This window comes from Serinus canaria, chromosome 4 (genome assembly GCF_022539315.1).
Source record: "Serinus canaria isolate serCan28SL12 chromosome 4, serCan2020, whole genome shotgun sequence".
Classification (NCBI taxonomy): domain Eukaryota; kingdom Metazoa; phylum Chordata; class Aves; order Passeriformes; family Fringillidae; genus Serinus; species Serinus canaria.
The window spans coordinates 30273124-30291243 of record NC_066317.1 but is presented as its reverse complement, the minus strand read 5'-3'; the positions used below and the strand labels follow the sequence as shown (position 1 = coordinate 30291243).

The 18120-nt window shown below is 37.2% G+C and overlaps 1 protein-coding gene across 1 annotated transcript in view; it reads left to right on the top strand.

The window, feature by feature from the left end:
• PDGFC (platelet derived growth factor C) overlaps positions 1–17622 on the top strand; it is a 121145-nt gene extending 103523 nt beyond the window's left edge. The window contains exons 4-6 of the mRNA XM_030239613.2: positions 9553–9760; positions 15096–15313; positions 15955–17622. Coding sequence (XP_030095473.1) covers positions 9553–9760; positions 15096–15313; positions 15955–16071 — 543 coding nt within the window. The 3' untranslated portion in view covers positions 16072–17622. The remainder of the gene's footprint in view (positions 1–9552; positions 9761–15095; positions 15314–15954) is intronic.
• The last annotated feature ends 498 nt before the right edge of the window (positions 17623–18120 follow it).

Sequence of the window (18120 nt, the reverse complement as noted above, 5' to 3'; positions counted from 1 at the left end):
TTACATTTAACTTTATATTCATAAAATGAAGGTAAAGGGTTTATTTATAGCAACATTTGGAAAAAGCACTTCTTATTTAGCTGTCAACTCGTGCATTTGAATGCCCATGGAGGAATAGTTTAGTGCAAAGTGATGTCACTACTATTTAAAACAGTCATTAAATACCCTACTGCTTTCATCACAAGGTCAGTTCAAGCACAAAACAAAAACGAAGCTGCCTTGAGAGCTTAGGGTGGAAACATAAAAAGGTAATTGTGGGTATATTCAGAAAGTCATCGGGAAATGAAATATTGACATTGTTTTTGAGGGGTCTCTGCAGAGTTCTACTTTAACTCCTCAGTGAGAGCAGTATGAGGAGAAAAAATCCCATTTTTTTGAAAAGCCAGCAAGTAATCAATAGAGAGTTCTGCCCTGCAAATGGGTACAAGACTGCAATGACCTCTTAACAATGAGCTAGATTAAGCAGGGAATAAACTTTAAATGTCCTTAAACACTGTGATGAATAGTTAATAAGGGAGAGTGGAAAGGAAGGCACTAAGACAGGGAGGACAGAGTTACTACTAAGGAAAATATTTTGTGTTTCCAAAACTTAACCTGCAGCCATCAGCAGCAGTCCCATGAGATGTGAATAGTTGGCCACCTGTCCTGCATGTTCCCTCACACGTTCCACACATTGTAAGGATTGACTGCAGCTGCTAATTTGTTTAGGACAGTCCTGTGAATATAAAAAAGAACATGCTATCACACATGAGGTTATGATTTCTTAGGCTTGGGGGATTTGCTTGTTTTAGCACCTTGCTGCAAGCACATGACAGGATCTTTCTCCAAAGAAAGATTTTATGAGACTGTGGTGAGAGGAACTACACTTCAGTAAATTATTTTGGTACTTCATTTTGCCTATATGTAGTCTACTTTCAGTCATTTTCAGCAGGTACTTTATCTGTATAAACACACAAACACACTTCATACCCTTTAAAATGTGTATATGGATGTTAGTGTTGCCCATGGTCTGAATTAGACTAAAGATTTTTATTGTACATTTCAATTGTACAAGACATAACATTATCTACTGGGTATAGCTTTTGAAAGTTGCAATTATAGTCCTTCCATGTGCTCATGCATGAGACAGGAACAGCCAGATAGTTTTGAATGTATTTCATAAATTTGGTTTGAAAATGTCATAATGAAAGTTACTTTGAAGTTCAGAAATCAAAACATTTAGCAGTTGTTACTAGGATACAAAAAGGTAGACTTTTTCTTATGGCACATATATATAGTTGTATGGTATGGGGAAATCTCACTCTAAATTTTAAGCTCACTCTAAGTTTTAAAGTCTCATTTAAAATAGAGAAATGTATAAAAAAGCAGAGAAAAAATATAAGATTTTGGAAGTAGTTATGGTTTGCTCACTAAAAATTAAGTTAGTTTTTGCTCACTCAAAATTAAGATTTTGGAAGTAGTTATGGTTTGAATGTTACTCTGCCACAAGTATGCTTAATAGGAACCCTGACTCTGGGATAATAAGCCTAAAATTAGTTTGTATATCTACAGTAAATTGAAAATGATAAAAAAAGACAAATTATTTCAGGATGCAACTCAAGATTCAAACTGACATGCTGATTCGACTTTGAAGTTTCTTGTCTTGGAGATAATCTATGCCATAACTTGTTCCATATGATTATCACAGGCTGTTTGCTTTTAAATGCTTCCTGTTCAACTCAGTGAATTTCAACTTTATCAGGTCCTGCTTTCAGAATAGGAAGGCTGGGTCTTTGCCTACTGAGTCAAAATATGTCCAAGTTGTGAGATGTCTCACATTTCTTGGAGTCTTCTAACTAGAATCCTGTTCACTACTATGTCCACAAATTTCTAATGCAGGTAAATACAATTAAAAACCAATCAGAAAGGTAGAAAAAAAGGCATCAGAACTTGACTTCCATTGCCAGTATCTGGCTGAATCTGCCAGCTTTTTGGATTCTGGGGCTTGCAGGGGTTGTATGCTTCATGGCTTGAAATCTCTGCAGTTGCCAAAGATGCTGGCAACACAGCTTTCAAGCAGAGCTGTTTATACAAGTCCTCTCTCCTTAATTAGCTGAAAGAATAAATCAGTGAATGAAAGTTCTTACCCAAAAGAATACAAGAATCCCTGGGTCATTTTGTAAAAAAAACCAAGTACTTCCAGTGAAGGAGAGGCAGGTAATTTTGTAGTGCCTATGAAGTACTCATGAAGTAGCACGTGCTGCTTCAATGAGACTTACCAGATGCACTGAGAAAAATCAATTACATGCAACTGCATCCAAGAAATATAGTTGTGTTTGTGCATATATTTCCTAGGAATAGAAACCTCTCAAACTATCATGATGAAGTGTATTGACTGTAGGTTCTCCCATACAATACAGGGCTAAGCATCAGTTTTCTGCTTTTTGCCTTTAAAATGAATTAATATGATTTATTACTGATCCATGTGATCACAGAAAAAAATCAAACTATATTTTATGCATATATAAACACAACCATTTGTGTACACATCCATGATTTTAGATATTTCTGATAACTAACCAATCCCTAAAGGTTTTTTGAAAATAGGTTCCAGAGATTATTGCAATTGATGGCATCCTCTGAGAGTTAATGAGCTAGCTCTAAATGTGTCAGCTCTGCCTTCAGAGAGTGTCTCTCACACCTGTACTGTCTGCTTCAAAAGGTGTCAGTGTGCATAGACTTCAGGCAAAAAGCTGCAGTTTGCCAGAGGAACACTGATGATTAGTGACATCCTGTGCTAGTTCCATGCTGCTAGCTTCCTCGGGAGCATCTTGCAGTTGTTTGCAGCACAATTAGAATTCCAAGGCTTCTCTGTGAACTGCACAGAAACTCTATTTAGGGGAATATTTAAACGTTTTCAAAAAACATTTTATCTCAAAAGTTTAGCCTGAGGAAATGTAACGCTGTTAGTTAAGCTATAAAACTGTTATCCAGTGCTACTTTTGCACATCTTTATTCTTTTATTCCCACCTGTGACAAGCAAAACCAGAAAGGAGCAAATATGTTCATTTTCCCCTGTGGTATCTGTGATGTTTCTCCTGTTGGTGGTTATGGATAGTAGAGGTTGCACACTATTGGGAAAGCAATCCTGAAACTGCAGTAGCAAAAATATGGATGTAGAGTTTGGAAAGCATCTCTGGCTTGAAGATATAGATTGGTGCAAGGGCATGCCTGGATACTCAACGAATGAGGTCCTCAGTGAGATGAAAGGAAACCCTGCATGCACATGGAGAGAGCCTGAACAAGCTTTTGATAAGAGGTTGTAGCACTCAGTAGGAACAGAAAATTTAGGGAGCCTGTGAAAGGCAGAGAGCTGGAGGCCCAGGAAGTAGGGGTGGGGTGCTGTCATCCTGCAGTCTGGTTGTCATTTGCAGAAGCAATAAATTGAGGAGGGCTGGTACCCCCTTAGCTGTGTGTCACTTGACTGTTGCATCCCTGAAAGGAGGCCAGCTGAAAGAGAGGGATGTCTAACTCAGAGCAGCAGGAGCTGATTTCACCAGAGCTACCTGCTCAGCAGCCCCAGGGTGATGTGCCTCTCATGCAGCCATCCTTGCTGCTGTGACAGTAACTTCATCCAAAGCAGTAAAAGGTGCTGCAGTGGATGGGAGCTGTGGCAGCCTTCCTGACTTCCACCTCTGCCATGTGCAGTAAACATCCTCACCTTATTCCCTATGCCTTAGCTGGAAGCCTAAATTGATTATCTGCCTCTGTGGCTTCTATCTTTTTTATTTTCTCTTTTTTTTTTTAAATTTCATTTGTTTGCATAAGGCATAGGAGGATCCTGGAGCTTGATTTCTCTGCTTGGGTGTTTGCACACAGGCCCAGCTACAGATTATCTCACTTTCTTCTGCCCTGCAACTTGAGTAGGACTGACACTTGCTTAGCAGTGCGCGTTAATGTTGCACAGAGAAGGTGTCTTTATAAATGACAGCCTTTCACAAGTGCTTTTTCTTTTGTACTGCAAGCAAGTAAAAGTGTGTGCTTTTTCAGGCAGGTCGGGATTTCTAGAGGCTCTTCACACCTATTACTGCATGTACTTCTGGGAGAAAACAAAGAGCTTTTGTGATGTGGAGAAATTTGTGTCCTCAGGGCAAACTCGAAAGAGTTGGATATCTGCTTTCTCTCAGAGCTTCTAATGGTGCTAGTAGGAGGGTTACCTGTGATTATAAAGGCAGAAAACAGGCTCTTAAGTTCGTTTTACAAGAATGTGCATGTACTATAAGTTTCAAAAGCATATCTTTAAATCTGAGCAGGACTTGGAGTGTTCCTGTATAAGAATTAAAAAAAAAAAAAAACCAAAAAAACTACCCAACAAACTAAGGATATTTCATTAAGAGAAATATGTTATTTCTTTCAAATTACTGCTCCTAGTTGGGTTTCAGGGGAGACTAGGTTCCTGAAAGGCTTTTTTAGAGTCCCTTCTACTACAGGGTTTCTGTGAGGCTTTTAGAGAGTCCCTACTACACTACTGATGTTTATGAGTTTCTCTGAACTGTGCCAACTGATGAATGGATCATAACTCAGAAACTGCTTGACAATGTTTTCTTCAAGACAAGAAAGCAAAAAGAAAAAGTGGGGATTTCTTTTATGGGGAGGTAATTATTTTAGACATAGTATTCAGTACTTACTTGTAAGTGTCCTGTCATGCCAAGTATTTGACTCACTTGTTTTTGTTTTTCCAATCCTAACTTAGTGCTTGCGTTATTAAAGATGAAATTCCTTTCTCCTGGCGGCAGCCACCTAACATCACTATTTTTTGCCTCTCCTTTAACTGGAAGAGGGCAGCTTTAGTACCTTTAGGGTGTTAGTACTTTAATCCTGAGAACCAGGAGCAAAATAAAGGCTTTTCTTAGCTCATCATAGAGCTATTAAGAGCTGACCTTTTATAGATTGTAGGTCAGTGCTGTTATGTTCTGGATTGTTTATCCTTGGAGCAGGTACAGTGCAAAGAAAGGTTATAATATCCAGTCTCACATCCAAATTTATAGCTGGTGTCCGTCTAACACACTTCTGTATTCTTCAGGTAAACCAATAATGAGTATCTAACAAAAAATTGGTTGTATTCATTCTCTTACAGAATTTGTGAGATCAAGGAATTGCCTTTATGTTCATTTGCTAGTCATGCCAGCAAGGAGAGACTGCCTCCAGATGCTTTACATTATGAAGGCTTGGCCTAAATACTGTGCTCAGGATAACACAAGAAATATGTGTCAGAACAAGAAATTAATCACAAGTCTTCAAGTTAGGCTGCATACTAAATAATACTTCAGGTTTTAACTTCAACTAGATAATTGTAAATTTCTTTGTTGAAGTTTCTGTTCAAATCTGTTGCTTCAGTGATGGTTGACTACTTATTCTACTTACAGCAGTGTCCTACTCTTTTCCCTTTGAGAAAGAGACTAGATAGAGTAATTTTGATTCCTTTAATAGGGCACAACTAATATTGTGAGCACCATAAGATGCATTTTAGTCCCTAAATTTTTTTCTGGGGCACTGTTATGTGTGATGTTCTGGGCTGGATCTTCTTGTGACATTAGTCTGTATTGTTTCCATCCTGTTTCCCAAGCCTGTATCTTTAACTGTTGCCTAAAGGGGTCACTGGCCTGTCTTGTATGTTTGTAAACAGCTGAGGGGATTTCTGTGTGGTATTTGTTTTGATAGAGCTAAGTGCATGTACAGAAATACAATATAAACAAACCTGAAGAAAATTCTGTTTGATCCAACACCAGTTGTCATTCTTGGCTGTTGTACAGGCCAGCAGAAGTTCAGTGTTTTATGCTCTGGTTTTCATCCTGAATCATTTTAACTAAGAATAAATAAGCAGCTAGGTGTCTCTATCTTGGTTCTAGGCATATTTATGCTTATTAAAGTAATTTGAAATTGTTTCCTGGGCAGAAAAATAGAAACAAACCACAGTGTGTTTTTTTTTTTTATTAGGGGAATCACATAGAGAACATTGATGCATTTGTCAAATCTATCTTGACAGAAATTATTCATGCTCAGGGAAAAAAAAATAAGAAAGGTGATCTCAAACCTACAACATTGGTAGGTTTGAGAATGTGTTGCTATGACAGAATAAGTGTTTACTGTCAATTAGTATTTATTATAGCAGAGTGTGGAGAACATCACTTCTCAGAAAATGGTTTCCATCAGGAAAGATATTTTGGATAGCTACTATATTTGGACAGCAGAAGTGTCTGCAGTCTTGGGTTGTATCTGACCTGTCAGATCAATAAATACATGTTCAATCAAATGATTATTGATTATTTTTTAGGTGACCTGTTAGTGGAGACATGAGAAATTTCTGTGGAGTAAATTAGGTGATGCCATCTATAGAATAAATGTCCACTTGACAGATGGTTGCTTCATTATCAGATCATTATTGCCATCAATATTGAGCAGAAAAACAGCTAGAGATCATTAGTGGTCCTCCTGAGAGGCTTTCCCAGCACCATTCTGCTGTGAAATGGCAGTGCTCTCTCTGACACCCACTGACTGCTGGTGTCATGGCACATCACCAGTGTCAGCCATGCAGGTGGAGTGAGGCATCCAGGTAGGACTGCCTAGAGAAATACAGGTTAAATTGCAACAGGAGTGGTAGACTTACTATAAAGCGACTGAAACCTTTAGGCAGGAAGCATTTCAGCATTTCTGGGTTGCAGCTATGATGTTACTTTTCAGAGTTACACTGGAGTTCCACAGTTGCTTTTTCTAGAAGGTGTGAACCATCCATGAAGTCGAGTTTTAATTTCTTGCATCGAGTCATTTCTGCTTTCTGCTCTGCAAGTAAAACCTTATTGCATGTGTAAGCTCTGCCTATAGATGGCAAACTTTGAGAAAGTCTAGTGAAATTATAAATTGCATAGAATTCCAAGATATAGTTTTAGTCACTGGAAGCAGTACCACTTTTGCTGCCCTGGATGTTCTGTCCAAAAGATTTAAATTATAAAATAATTAGTATCCACTACCAAGTAAAAACAATGTAAAGTATAATTAGAAGTTCCATTTATCTTGAGCAGTTTATTGAATTGAGATTTCATAAAGGTTATTATGTCATGAATTCAATATACAGCATTTATAGCTCTATGATATCAATCATCTTTAATCTTTGGTACATTTTAACTGTCATATAAATTGGCTTTCATTAAAGATTATTGGAAAAAACATTCTTAATCCTGAGATCCTAATGACTTTATTCTAAAACATTGAAAGCTCTATGATTTTGCTGTTTCAAATACTTTTTCTTTCTGTATTGGGCTGCTGTGAGAATGACTAGAAAGTGATGGCAATTTTTATTGTGTTACCATTAAGTGCAATGAATCACCATATCCTCAAAACATTTTAACTCAGGCAAATGCCTATTGAATCCAGAATGCCATAAACTGATGGATTACTTGCTCTGTATGTATTGTTTAGTGTGGATGTTGTAAGTTGTAAACATGGAAATAGATTCTAGATCAATACATTTTCTTCAGGAATCCACCTGTTTCTCTGGCAACAAAAATCCTTGCAGAAGTAAGACACTGAAATAAATTCTTCAGCTGAAAACAAAATAAAATATTTTTTTTTTAACATCAATTATTAGTTCAACCATTGATTTTGTTTTTCATGTTAATAAAACCCTGCACCTTCAAACCAGGAAATGTGGCTGTTACAGCACTGTGGAGAAAAACAGGAAGAAACATTTTGGAATGTTTATATTTTTGACCATCTGAATTGCAGTGTCACAGCACTCTTCTGAACCTTGCTAAGTAGCATATTTTGCTAAGAGCAACTACTTAAATTATAGACCAGAATCTGTTGCTTTATTTTCATAGTGGAATAGATGGATCAACATGTTACTATTTTTAATGCAGGCAATAGAGCAAAGAGAAGAAGAAATATTTTAATATTTTGAAAACCACATTCATCCAGGATGGGAAACAGTAGTTTCACCAACTCTAAAGGGAATGATTAGCAAGGTGAAAATATTGTAAAATTAACAGTAGCAGAACACTTAATCTATGTTTTGTATTATTTTTGCAAGACTTCCAGTTAAAAAGCAGCACAAATCCTTTTAGTGGCTGCATTTCTTGAAGTTTAGAGAAAGCCTTCAAGCAAAAAATAGGAAGGCAATGGTGGTTACTCCCATTTGCTGCTCTTTCAACCACACATTTAGCTGAAACCAAAACTTCATATTTAATAGAATTTAGAGGACAGAAAATAAAATAATTTTATTGGTATGGCATGCAGCTACCACAGGAGTATATATTTTAGAAAACTTCTGCTGAGTGTTGCACTAAATCTTCTTTTTCAGCATAACTGTTGCATTTCTCATCAATTTCCCTGATCATTTTGAAAAGGTAAATGACTACCCTACTACTGGTCTGACATTATAGATGGAAAAAATTATAGTATATACGCAGTTCACATTACAGTACTGACAGTGCCATTTTGACAGTAAGTGGTATGAGGAATTCTAAATATAGATATCTATATAAACACAAATTCTTGTCCCCTCCATCCCCTCAATCGGCAGCGCGTTCAAATTTTTCTTCATCTTTACATGATCCAGATGAATTGCTCTGGTGCATTACTGTGGACATAATGTCTGTAGTAATGTCTGCATACAGAAAAGCCTAAAGTCTAAACTTCAGGTGCTTCAGAAGCAGCTTCCTACTAAAGCTTACCTTCCTGCCATTTTTTATTGCTTTCAAAATAAAAATCAATGCATAATTTTAAGACAGATTGTAGAGTGAACAAAAACAGATGCCTCACTTTGCTTGAATTATCTGTGACTAAATGTTCCTGTCTACTGAGCTTGTCAGTTAGATTTTTGCTGTGGTAAAGTACTTTGTCAGGACTCAATTTCAACGTTTAAATACTTTTGATTTCATTTGGAACATTTTTTTCTCTTTGTAAGGGAGAAATAATTTTTGTTATGCCAGATGTTGCAATTACACTGTTCATTATTGTTTAACCAAAACCATAATTCTTAACACTGTATGAAACATGACTGGTGCTTTTTTTTTTAATTTATAGATGAGAGCAAGAATATTTGCTGTCTTTGTACTGGGATATGTTAATATTTTGCATTGAAGGACTAGGAGACAAAGATTGTGGCTGAGTTTCTGAGGAGAGGCAGAATGTGAAATGTTTCAGATTTCTAGAGGGGTTTGAGAAATGCCGGTAAATGGGGCCATATTTTTAAATCACCCTTTGTTCTCTTTCTAAAGTCCCATCCGTCACTCAGTGAGCATGTTCAAAGGACAGGTGTAGTGGCATGCTAGCTGCAAGGCTGGAAATATAAGAAGTAGGCAAACTCTGCAATGGAAGTTTGTTTACAATAATTGCTAAAGAATAATTAGGTACTTTTTGACTCTTGTCATTTGTCTTATTAGATAAACTGTACTTTGGAAACAAGCTGTCCGCTTATAAACTTTCCCAGCTCTGTAACTCGGTGAAGTACCACACTTTGTCAGAGCAGATCCATTAACCCTCTGACTGGTGCTCTTCTCTTGGCTTTGTTTGCAGCACCACACAGAAGCACCCAGCCCATCCCTGCTGCCCCCATCAGCCTTGCCCTTGGATGTGTTAAACAACGCCGTGGCTGGGTTTAGCACCGTGGAAGACCTTATCCGCTATCTCGAACCCGACCGGTGGCAGCTGGATTTGGAAGATTTGTACAGGCCAACGTGGCAACTTCTTGGGAAAGCATACATTCATGGGAGGAAGTCAAGAGGTAATTCACTCTTCTGTCTGGCCTTGCAGCTTGCTACGGGTATGATTTCTTGACAAAGAATTAGGAGCGTTCTTCACCTTGAGTTTTGGTTCAAAGAAAGGAATGCGTTAGAAAGAGAGCAGGTTCAGTTGTTGTTCACTGTCCTCACCATTGTATTATCTGAAAAAGGACAGTAGCTAAACTCAAAACTTAAAGGAATTGAGCAGGGTAGGGGAGCAATGGGGAATTAAAAACAAAAAATAAGCAAACACAGTAGCTTCCTGTAGGGAACCTGGGAGATCTTTATTTCCCTAAAGCAGCAGGGCATCTTGACAGGGTAATATATTTGAAATTTGTGGATTTCCTTTTTTATGGAAGGCAAACACTTTATTTTAATTTGAGGTAGGTAATGTCTTACACTTACTGTATTATGTGAATGATTGTTTATTTCCCTAAAATTTTTCCAGTCTGTACATGAAATGGATTGAGAGCAATACCTAAATGTTTCTCTTTGATGACACCTTAGGAAGTACCATGTGTCCATGTCTGGGTTGATCATGCAGTTGTCAAATTCATCTGAAGTAAAGTAGACTGTTTTCAAAATTTATAGATCTATTGATCAGCAACTCATTTTCTTCCTTCTACATCTGACACTCCTGAATTTCCTGCCACTTCCCATCCAGATGCTACCCACTATTTCATGTTTATGGGTAAACATGGATAGCGTGAAGGCAATACCACCTTCCTTGCCCACCATACAGCATGAAAATGAAAACATATGAGCGTAACTGAACAGACTTCCCTGCTGGTGGATGTAAACTAGAAGGTTATCATCTGATCAGCAAGAAAAGGGAGGAAGTAGAACCTTGCATAGCTCAAATCTAAGGGTTTGACAGTTAATTCTTAGATCAGAGCCCAGAAATCAGCCTTTGTACCCTATCCATATTGCTACAGCTGTGCAGAGAGCAGCTTAATTATGAGCCAAAGAGGAGGAAACATCTTTAAAAGCTCTCAGATAGTCATTTAACACTTCCTTAATTAAAGAGATTTAGTATTTGCCAAATGCATGCCATAAGCACACAGTAAGTGGAGAAAAACAAAATGCAGGTGTTGGATAACATCTATATTGACAAAAGAAACTCCCTGCAAGACATATCTTAGAAGGAAACTATCGGAGTAAATCTTTTAAAGACTTCTAATTAGATGCTGAAATAGATTTTTTCACTGAATAAACATATCATGGTATTGCCACATTTGTCTTAGAGACCACCCTCAGACTGCATTACTGAGTCTGTAATATAATAGCCTGAGGGGGAAAATATGTCCAGTTGAAATGACATAGAACTGTTCAATAGATAGGAGAAGCAAAACCTTTTTCTTCTTTTTTTTTTCCCATTATATTCTCTGAAGCAGCATGTTTGCTGTATTTCAAAACCTTTTTAAGAAATGTTTGTGAGAAGGTCGTATCCTAAAATTTTTTATTCAAACTCTTTGATTCATGATTATATTAGTTACATTTTTACAGTGTTTCAGTGTAAAAGCTAAATTACTGTCCTGTTTTCATAAACAAGTTATAAAAAGTGTATCTTATTTTATCCTCTAGTCCTACATAAAAATTTGTATGAAAAAGCTATATTTAGTATATTTAGACAACCTAAATTCCAGAGAACTTCTGTCTCTGATGTTTTCTCTGGATAAAAAGCTTCCAAAATCTTCTAGTCAGGAAAGAAGAACAACCAAGTTCAAAGGCTTTGATGTCGAAATATGCTTAAAAATAAAATATATTTTGCTGTGCAACAAAAACTAGCCCATCACTTCCCACTGAAATCTATGTGTGATCGTTAGGTCATATTCAGAAATCTCCTTAAGGAGGAGAAAAATAGTCCCAGTCAAAGCCATAGTTCTTAGCAGTTGAGGGTTATGTACAGTTATGTCACCTTTATTTTTTTATTTATACCCCACTTCTTCCTTGAGATTTTGTAACAGCTCCTATTGTAGAAGCCAGTAAGAAACTTACATTCCCAAGAACATCTCCAAAGTGCTTAGGAATGCTTCTGCTGCTATCTCTGCTCACACACAAGTGCCCCAACTGGAATTTAATTTGTTTCATTGACTTTGAGAGCAGTATCCAGCTGGAAAAATGTTTTGGGAAAGAAGTTTGCCTGTGGTACTCGATACGCATCTAGAAGATGCCAGAAAATTGCATTGCCAGTTGCATAACACAATTAATTTCAGGCTGCTGTGAACACGGATTAGTTCAGTTGTGTGTGCCAGTGTAGGCACACTCCTGAAATACACTTTACTGTAGGCCTACCTGCATCTAGATTCTTTATCCTTCACTTATTTTTATTTTAGTGTTTCCCATTTATGTGCTGCTGCAGAGCCTTTCACTCCTCCTGAGCTAGTGCTAGACAAAAGAACCTTGACTGTTGTGTCAAACATGATTCATGAGTGGAAGCCAAGTTGAAGGAGTGTTTAAATGTTCACATTATAACAGGTACTGTTACTCGGTGCACTTGGGAAATCCACATAACCTTTTATTGTGGTTAAGTAAACACTTTTAAGGGAATATATACATTCTCTCATCTAGTTTCGTGCCCACAGTGTGTTAAAATAAATTTTGAACAGACAGCTACTCTTTGAAAAAATAACAGCTTCATTCAGACACTTCAAAGAAGTGATTATATAAGCACTAGATAAATTTGCCACAGACCTTTTAATGAAATTGAATTACATAAGATAGGGCAAGGGTTCATTGTGAGGTATCATAGCAATATACCTTGGTACATTTTAAAGTATGGAAATCAAACATGACATTTGTTCATCTCTCCTGAAGCCTGTTGTAACAGTACAGCACACCGAAAGATATCTGCTAAGAGCTGATTGTGTTTTCTCCAACAGAACCCTTTTAAAATTAATGTCTGCAGGTCTGAGGGGTTGAGTTCAAATTTCTTTTTAGTGACAAAGTGAGTAGCATGCTGTTTATTTTAGCGCTTTGCCCTTTTCTCTATAAGTACAGCTAGCTGTAGGTATGGAAATTGATGCATTCCTCTGCTGCTGCCAGAAGGCAGGAGGCAATGCAGAAGGACATCACCACACAAGAATCTCTCTCCCACTGCTCCATGGGTCTGCTGGAAGAGGTGTCAGTGCCTACTTTCACTTTCAATATCCCATGGTGAAGGGCTGAGCAGCGCATAAGATCAGCTCCTTCAAATTCACTGCACCAAGCACATCTGTCTCTGCAGAAACAATCCTCCAGGAGAAAGTATTAGCAGAACACTTCTCACAGTGTGCTCTGGGCATTTTATCCTCATTCAGACAGCTCACTTATTATATGTTTGAAAACATCACGAAAGAAAGAAATACTCCATTCCTGTCCACAGTCCTTGATTAATGGAGGTAGACACATCCACCTTTTAAGTGACTCAGCCTAGAGCTATTAGCTGATCAGAAGGGCTTAAATAATTTCTGGTTTCTCACAGTGAATCTCTCCCCCGGAAGTTTTGTCTCTCTTTTCCTCTGCTCTCTCCTCAACTTTCTCCAAGGAATGCTCTTGCAGTGTGGGAGGCAGGCTGGTGTCCTATCAGTAACTTTATTGGAGTTATTACACACTCCTCCCTCTTAAAATTCAGTTTGTTTATTTAGGAGCCTATGTTAACCTGATAGTGATGGAATGAAGTTCCCCAGCTTGGCATTCACTGTGAGTGCAAGCAAAGAAAAGGCTTCAGTGTGTTTAACTGACCTTTCACAACAATAAATCCTTACTTACGGGTGCCAGTATATGGATATGACTGCAAAAGAAATGTTTGAAGGAACATGGATTGAAATTCCTTCCCAAAGATCTGCTCCTTGGAGAGTACCAGTAAGCATTTGTGCTAAAGAAATTCAGCCTCCAAATTTTTTTATGTCTCATGTGTTTAAATAGAATTAGGAGGAATTATCTTGCCTCGGTAGGCTGAAGTTCTTCTTGATGACCTCTTGAGGCTCTTTACATACTAGAGAGGGAAAAAAAAGATATTTCTCTAGAGGGTGATTCAGATCAGAAACTTATTTTAGCTTTATTGTATTTATTTTTATTTATGAATAGATGACATTAAAGTATTTTTTAAGCTATATTAATGCACTGGGATTCTTTCCCCCCCCCTAATTTTCTCTTGATTTAGCTTAAAACCAGTTGGTTAAAGGTCTTTGTCACTTTATTCGGGGCCTCTGTTTCACTCATCTCAATAGCCATGTTATCATAGGGTTTTCATTTTCTCTTTATCTTTTGGGTTTTTGCTAGAGAGAATAGTATGCCTGCAAATTAGACATCACTTCTCTTCCTTAATGGTGGGTGTGGAGAAAAACAATTTAGACAAAAGATCCTAGATCAAGGTCATTACAGTCTGACTTTTCTGAAATAAATTCAATTTCTATTGCTTCTCACTTTTTTTTCCCGCAGTCTTATTATTTTTTTCACAATTTTAACTGCTTATTTCAAGGCTTGTTAGCTCTTGACTATGCAGCTAAGATGAACATAAAGGAGCTTTTTCTCTTTCAAATATTTTCATGAATTTGCTGTTCAATCATTGGCATAGTGAATCTTTAGTATGATACAATGGAACCAGTTTATAGGGAAACTGGTGCCAAATATTAATATGTTTAACTTGCGCTTCAAGTTAGTTGCTTACAAGGAGGAGCTTTTATTTAAGACACATCAAAAGAAAATGAAACCTAGTGGAACAACAGAAATTCTTATATATGCTGCTATGGAGTGGGAGGAGAAAATGGAACCTACTAATAGTTATATAGATGTACAATCTTGTGCAGTTTTTTATTCTGTGCAGAATTCCCTGATGATGACAACTTCTTGAAGTTCTTAGTATATATAAGTGACTTCTGCTTAGATATTAATTAAAATGCCCTAGCAAAGAAGCAAGAGTTGAAATTGTAACAAGGAAGAAGTTTGAACGCTTTATTGCAAGTGAGTTAAAAATGTCTTTGAAATTTTGCAGGATTCTTAATTGCTCTGTGTGTGTTTCTCCAAATCCAAAATGACCATAGAACAGCAACACTGGAGCTTAGGGTATAAGTGTGAACAAAGTGACTCCCATTAGGGTTGATTTGATAAAGCATGTACTAGAGCATAGCAGCCAAATCTTGCTTTAAATGGAACCAACTTTTCCAGAGTTACAAAATAATTGGTGAACATCACTGTGCAGCGATCATTCCATTTGAGTTTCATGGTGCTCATGGAACTGCAGTGCTGAACCTGCACAAAAAGTGAACCTTCCCCATGGGTTCTGCACCGCTGATCTGCCACAAAGGAGCTTGGACTGCAGATGAGGTGAGCTCTGTTTTCTCTGTCTCTTTGCAGTGGTGGATCTGAACCTCCTGAAGGAGGAGGCGCGGCTGTACAGTTGCACCCCGCGCAACTTCTCGGTGTCGCTGCGCGAGGAGCTGAAGAGAACGGACACCATCTTCTGGCCGCTGTGTCTGCTGGTGAAACGCTGTGGTGGAAACTGTGCCTGCTGTCAGCAGAGCTGCAGCGAGTGCCAGTGCGTGCCAACAAAAGTCACCAAAAAATACCACGAGGTATGCACCATTTTTATAAACATCTGCATGTTTGGAAACACTGAAAGCCAAACGGGGCATTTATTTTTAGTAAATGAATGCACCGATATCAATATTTTATTATTTTATATATTGCACTTTTAGTAAATAATTTTTTAGCATTTTAATTAGGTATTGCATTGAAAAAGGTAAAATCCTTATTATTATACTTTTCTGTTTAACTGTTAAATAATTTCTGAGGTATTTACTGGTGCAGTTCATTCACATCACAACCATGACTTTCGTTCTTCTTTCTCTAGTGGTAGATATTGACTTGATGACGAAACAAATATTTGTTCATTTCCATTGCTATAAATATATAGCTAAAATTATTTATTATAAAATTTTCTAATTGGATTAACTCTACTGTTTGCTCTTAAATAAAATTAGGTGGAAATCTGAAATTGCAAGACTCTTTTTTTGGTAAACAACATGATTTAATCAATTTTGTAAATGGCTTGAGGTAAAAGCAAAAATAGTAACGAGTGGGTGGAATTAATGAAGAAATTCAGTTTTAATGTGCTTCCTGTCATTCAGTAGGTTTCCAGTGAAATTTAGCTCACAGTCTAGGTGTGTGATGAAGCACTTGTTGTTTTCTTGACGTTTGGCTTCTTCTCCTTCAGGTTCTTCAGCTGAAGCCAAGGATTGGTGTCCGGGGATTGCATAAATCATTGACAGATGTACCCTTGGAACACCACGAGGAGTGTGACTGTGTGTGCAAAAGGAATACTGAAGGATAAACATGATATAATTGTGCTGTTTTCTTTCAAAGCACATTCAATCAATGGCTGATTCTATTATGGGGCTTGTGCATTATCTCCTTCTGTAATCTCAGTTGTTTGCTTTGGGGATCTTCCGTCTTGAAGATTTAAAGTGAGCTCTAAAAAGAGGAGAAGCCAAACTGGGATTATATGTTGTGTGACAGCTCTGTTTGGAGGCCCAGTGAAAGGATGGGAGAAAGGCATCAATGAGGGATTTAAAATATATGTATTGTTATTGTTCCCCACAATTTTCTTGGCAATACATGGATTTATAATTTAGGAGTAAAAAAATAGATTTAGAAGGCTGACATCATGGAGACTTGATCCTGCTGGCTGTCTCATTTCTACAGCTCGAGTACATCTGGCCTCTGGTTGAAAACACCTGAAATCTTTCTGTGTCCAGCTACTCCTACGTACTCTAAATCAAAGCGTTCTCTGTTGTATAAACTTGGGTTAAAACAGACTGTCTTTTTCCGAATTAAATTTAATTTGTCTAATGCTGGTAGGAAGGACTGGATTTTTCCATATGCTCTAGTAAAGCTCCTGCCTTTTAGAAGGAAGACTGGACAATAATGTGAGCTAAGGAAGCAAACATTGAAAAGATCAGTGCCTTTATTCTTACTACTATGGCTGATGATTTTTTTTTGTGTGTTTGTTATTTTTTATCGTGTACATTTTTATACTCTCCTTTTGACGATATAACTATTTGCTTTTCTAAACTTGTTAAATATATCTATTTTTACCAAAGGTATTTAATATTCTTTTTTTTATTACAACCTAGATTACAACTATTTTTTAGTTTTGTGAGACTTTAAAGCCAGACTTATACAGTTGGAGGAACAGAAATGTGACTACGGTGGGAAAGAAGCATGATCTCTTTGCAGTTTGTTTCTACCAAGTGAAAAGTACAGTTTTTTTACTGAATGCACCGTAATAGTAGACAGAGATGTGTGGATGAAGCTCTAAGCTTGCTAGCTCCATGAGACTAAAAATATGAGAGACAGAGGTTATTATAACCAGTTTCAAAAGTTGACTTTAAAAATGCCCTCTCTCCATACCATTGTTTGTTAAGGTAGAAAAGAAATGAGCATAGATGGATGCATTCTGGCTTGTTTAACTCTTTAATTTCTTTAAAGGAGAATGACCTACAATGTAAGAAAAGGAACCAACGGCTTGCAGCCGTCATGATGCATCATGGTCATGGGAAGGCAGCCTTGTCAGTGGTGAAGTGTATGGTTTTCCATTGACAGAAGCAGCTGCTTGAGTACTGTTCACTCACAGGAATGTAACACTCTGCAGAGCAGTTTGATGAACTCTACGGTATCGTTCTTCTGTATGTTTTTTTCTTTAACCCATACACTTATCCCACCCCATGCAAATTGAAACGGAAACAGTAAAGTATTTTGCTTGTAAAATGCTTTAACATTATGCCTAGTTTATTTTTTTTTTTTGACTATTGGATTTTCAGATTGTAATGAATCACAAAATAAAGTAATAATGCTAATTTTGGGAGAATAAATGTTTCAGTGTGGTTGCATATTTATACCTGTTAGTATACAATATAATGGGAAAAGTTAGGATGGTGATTTTCTCTTTACCATTTTGAAAGTCAGCTCTGAAAACAAAAGTCGTCTGTTGCCAAGACTTCCACTTGCTTTATTAATTCTGCGTTACTGTAAATACACAGGAAGAAAAAGGAAAATAATTAATGTGATGCTATTTGTACAAACATTCAAAATGTTCAAAATTGTGTGGATATGAAGCCATCAGATTGAAATAACATCTTCTGTTATTGTTTCCATAGTGAAAATGAATCCTGATGGAAATTTGGGGTTTTTGCAAGTTAGTATGGCTTTCTGATACCAGTTTTGGAAAATGTTCAGGTGGCTTCTAATTTTGTCCCCACCCTCAAACACCTACTCAGTAAGAAAAATTTCTGGTATATATGTGACATATAATTTTCCAGTCTGAATATTAACCCTGGATCAGAATTCAGAATTATGGTCACAAAGAAACCTGGTTTACTTG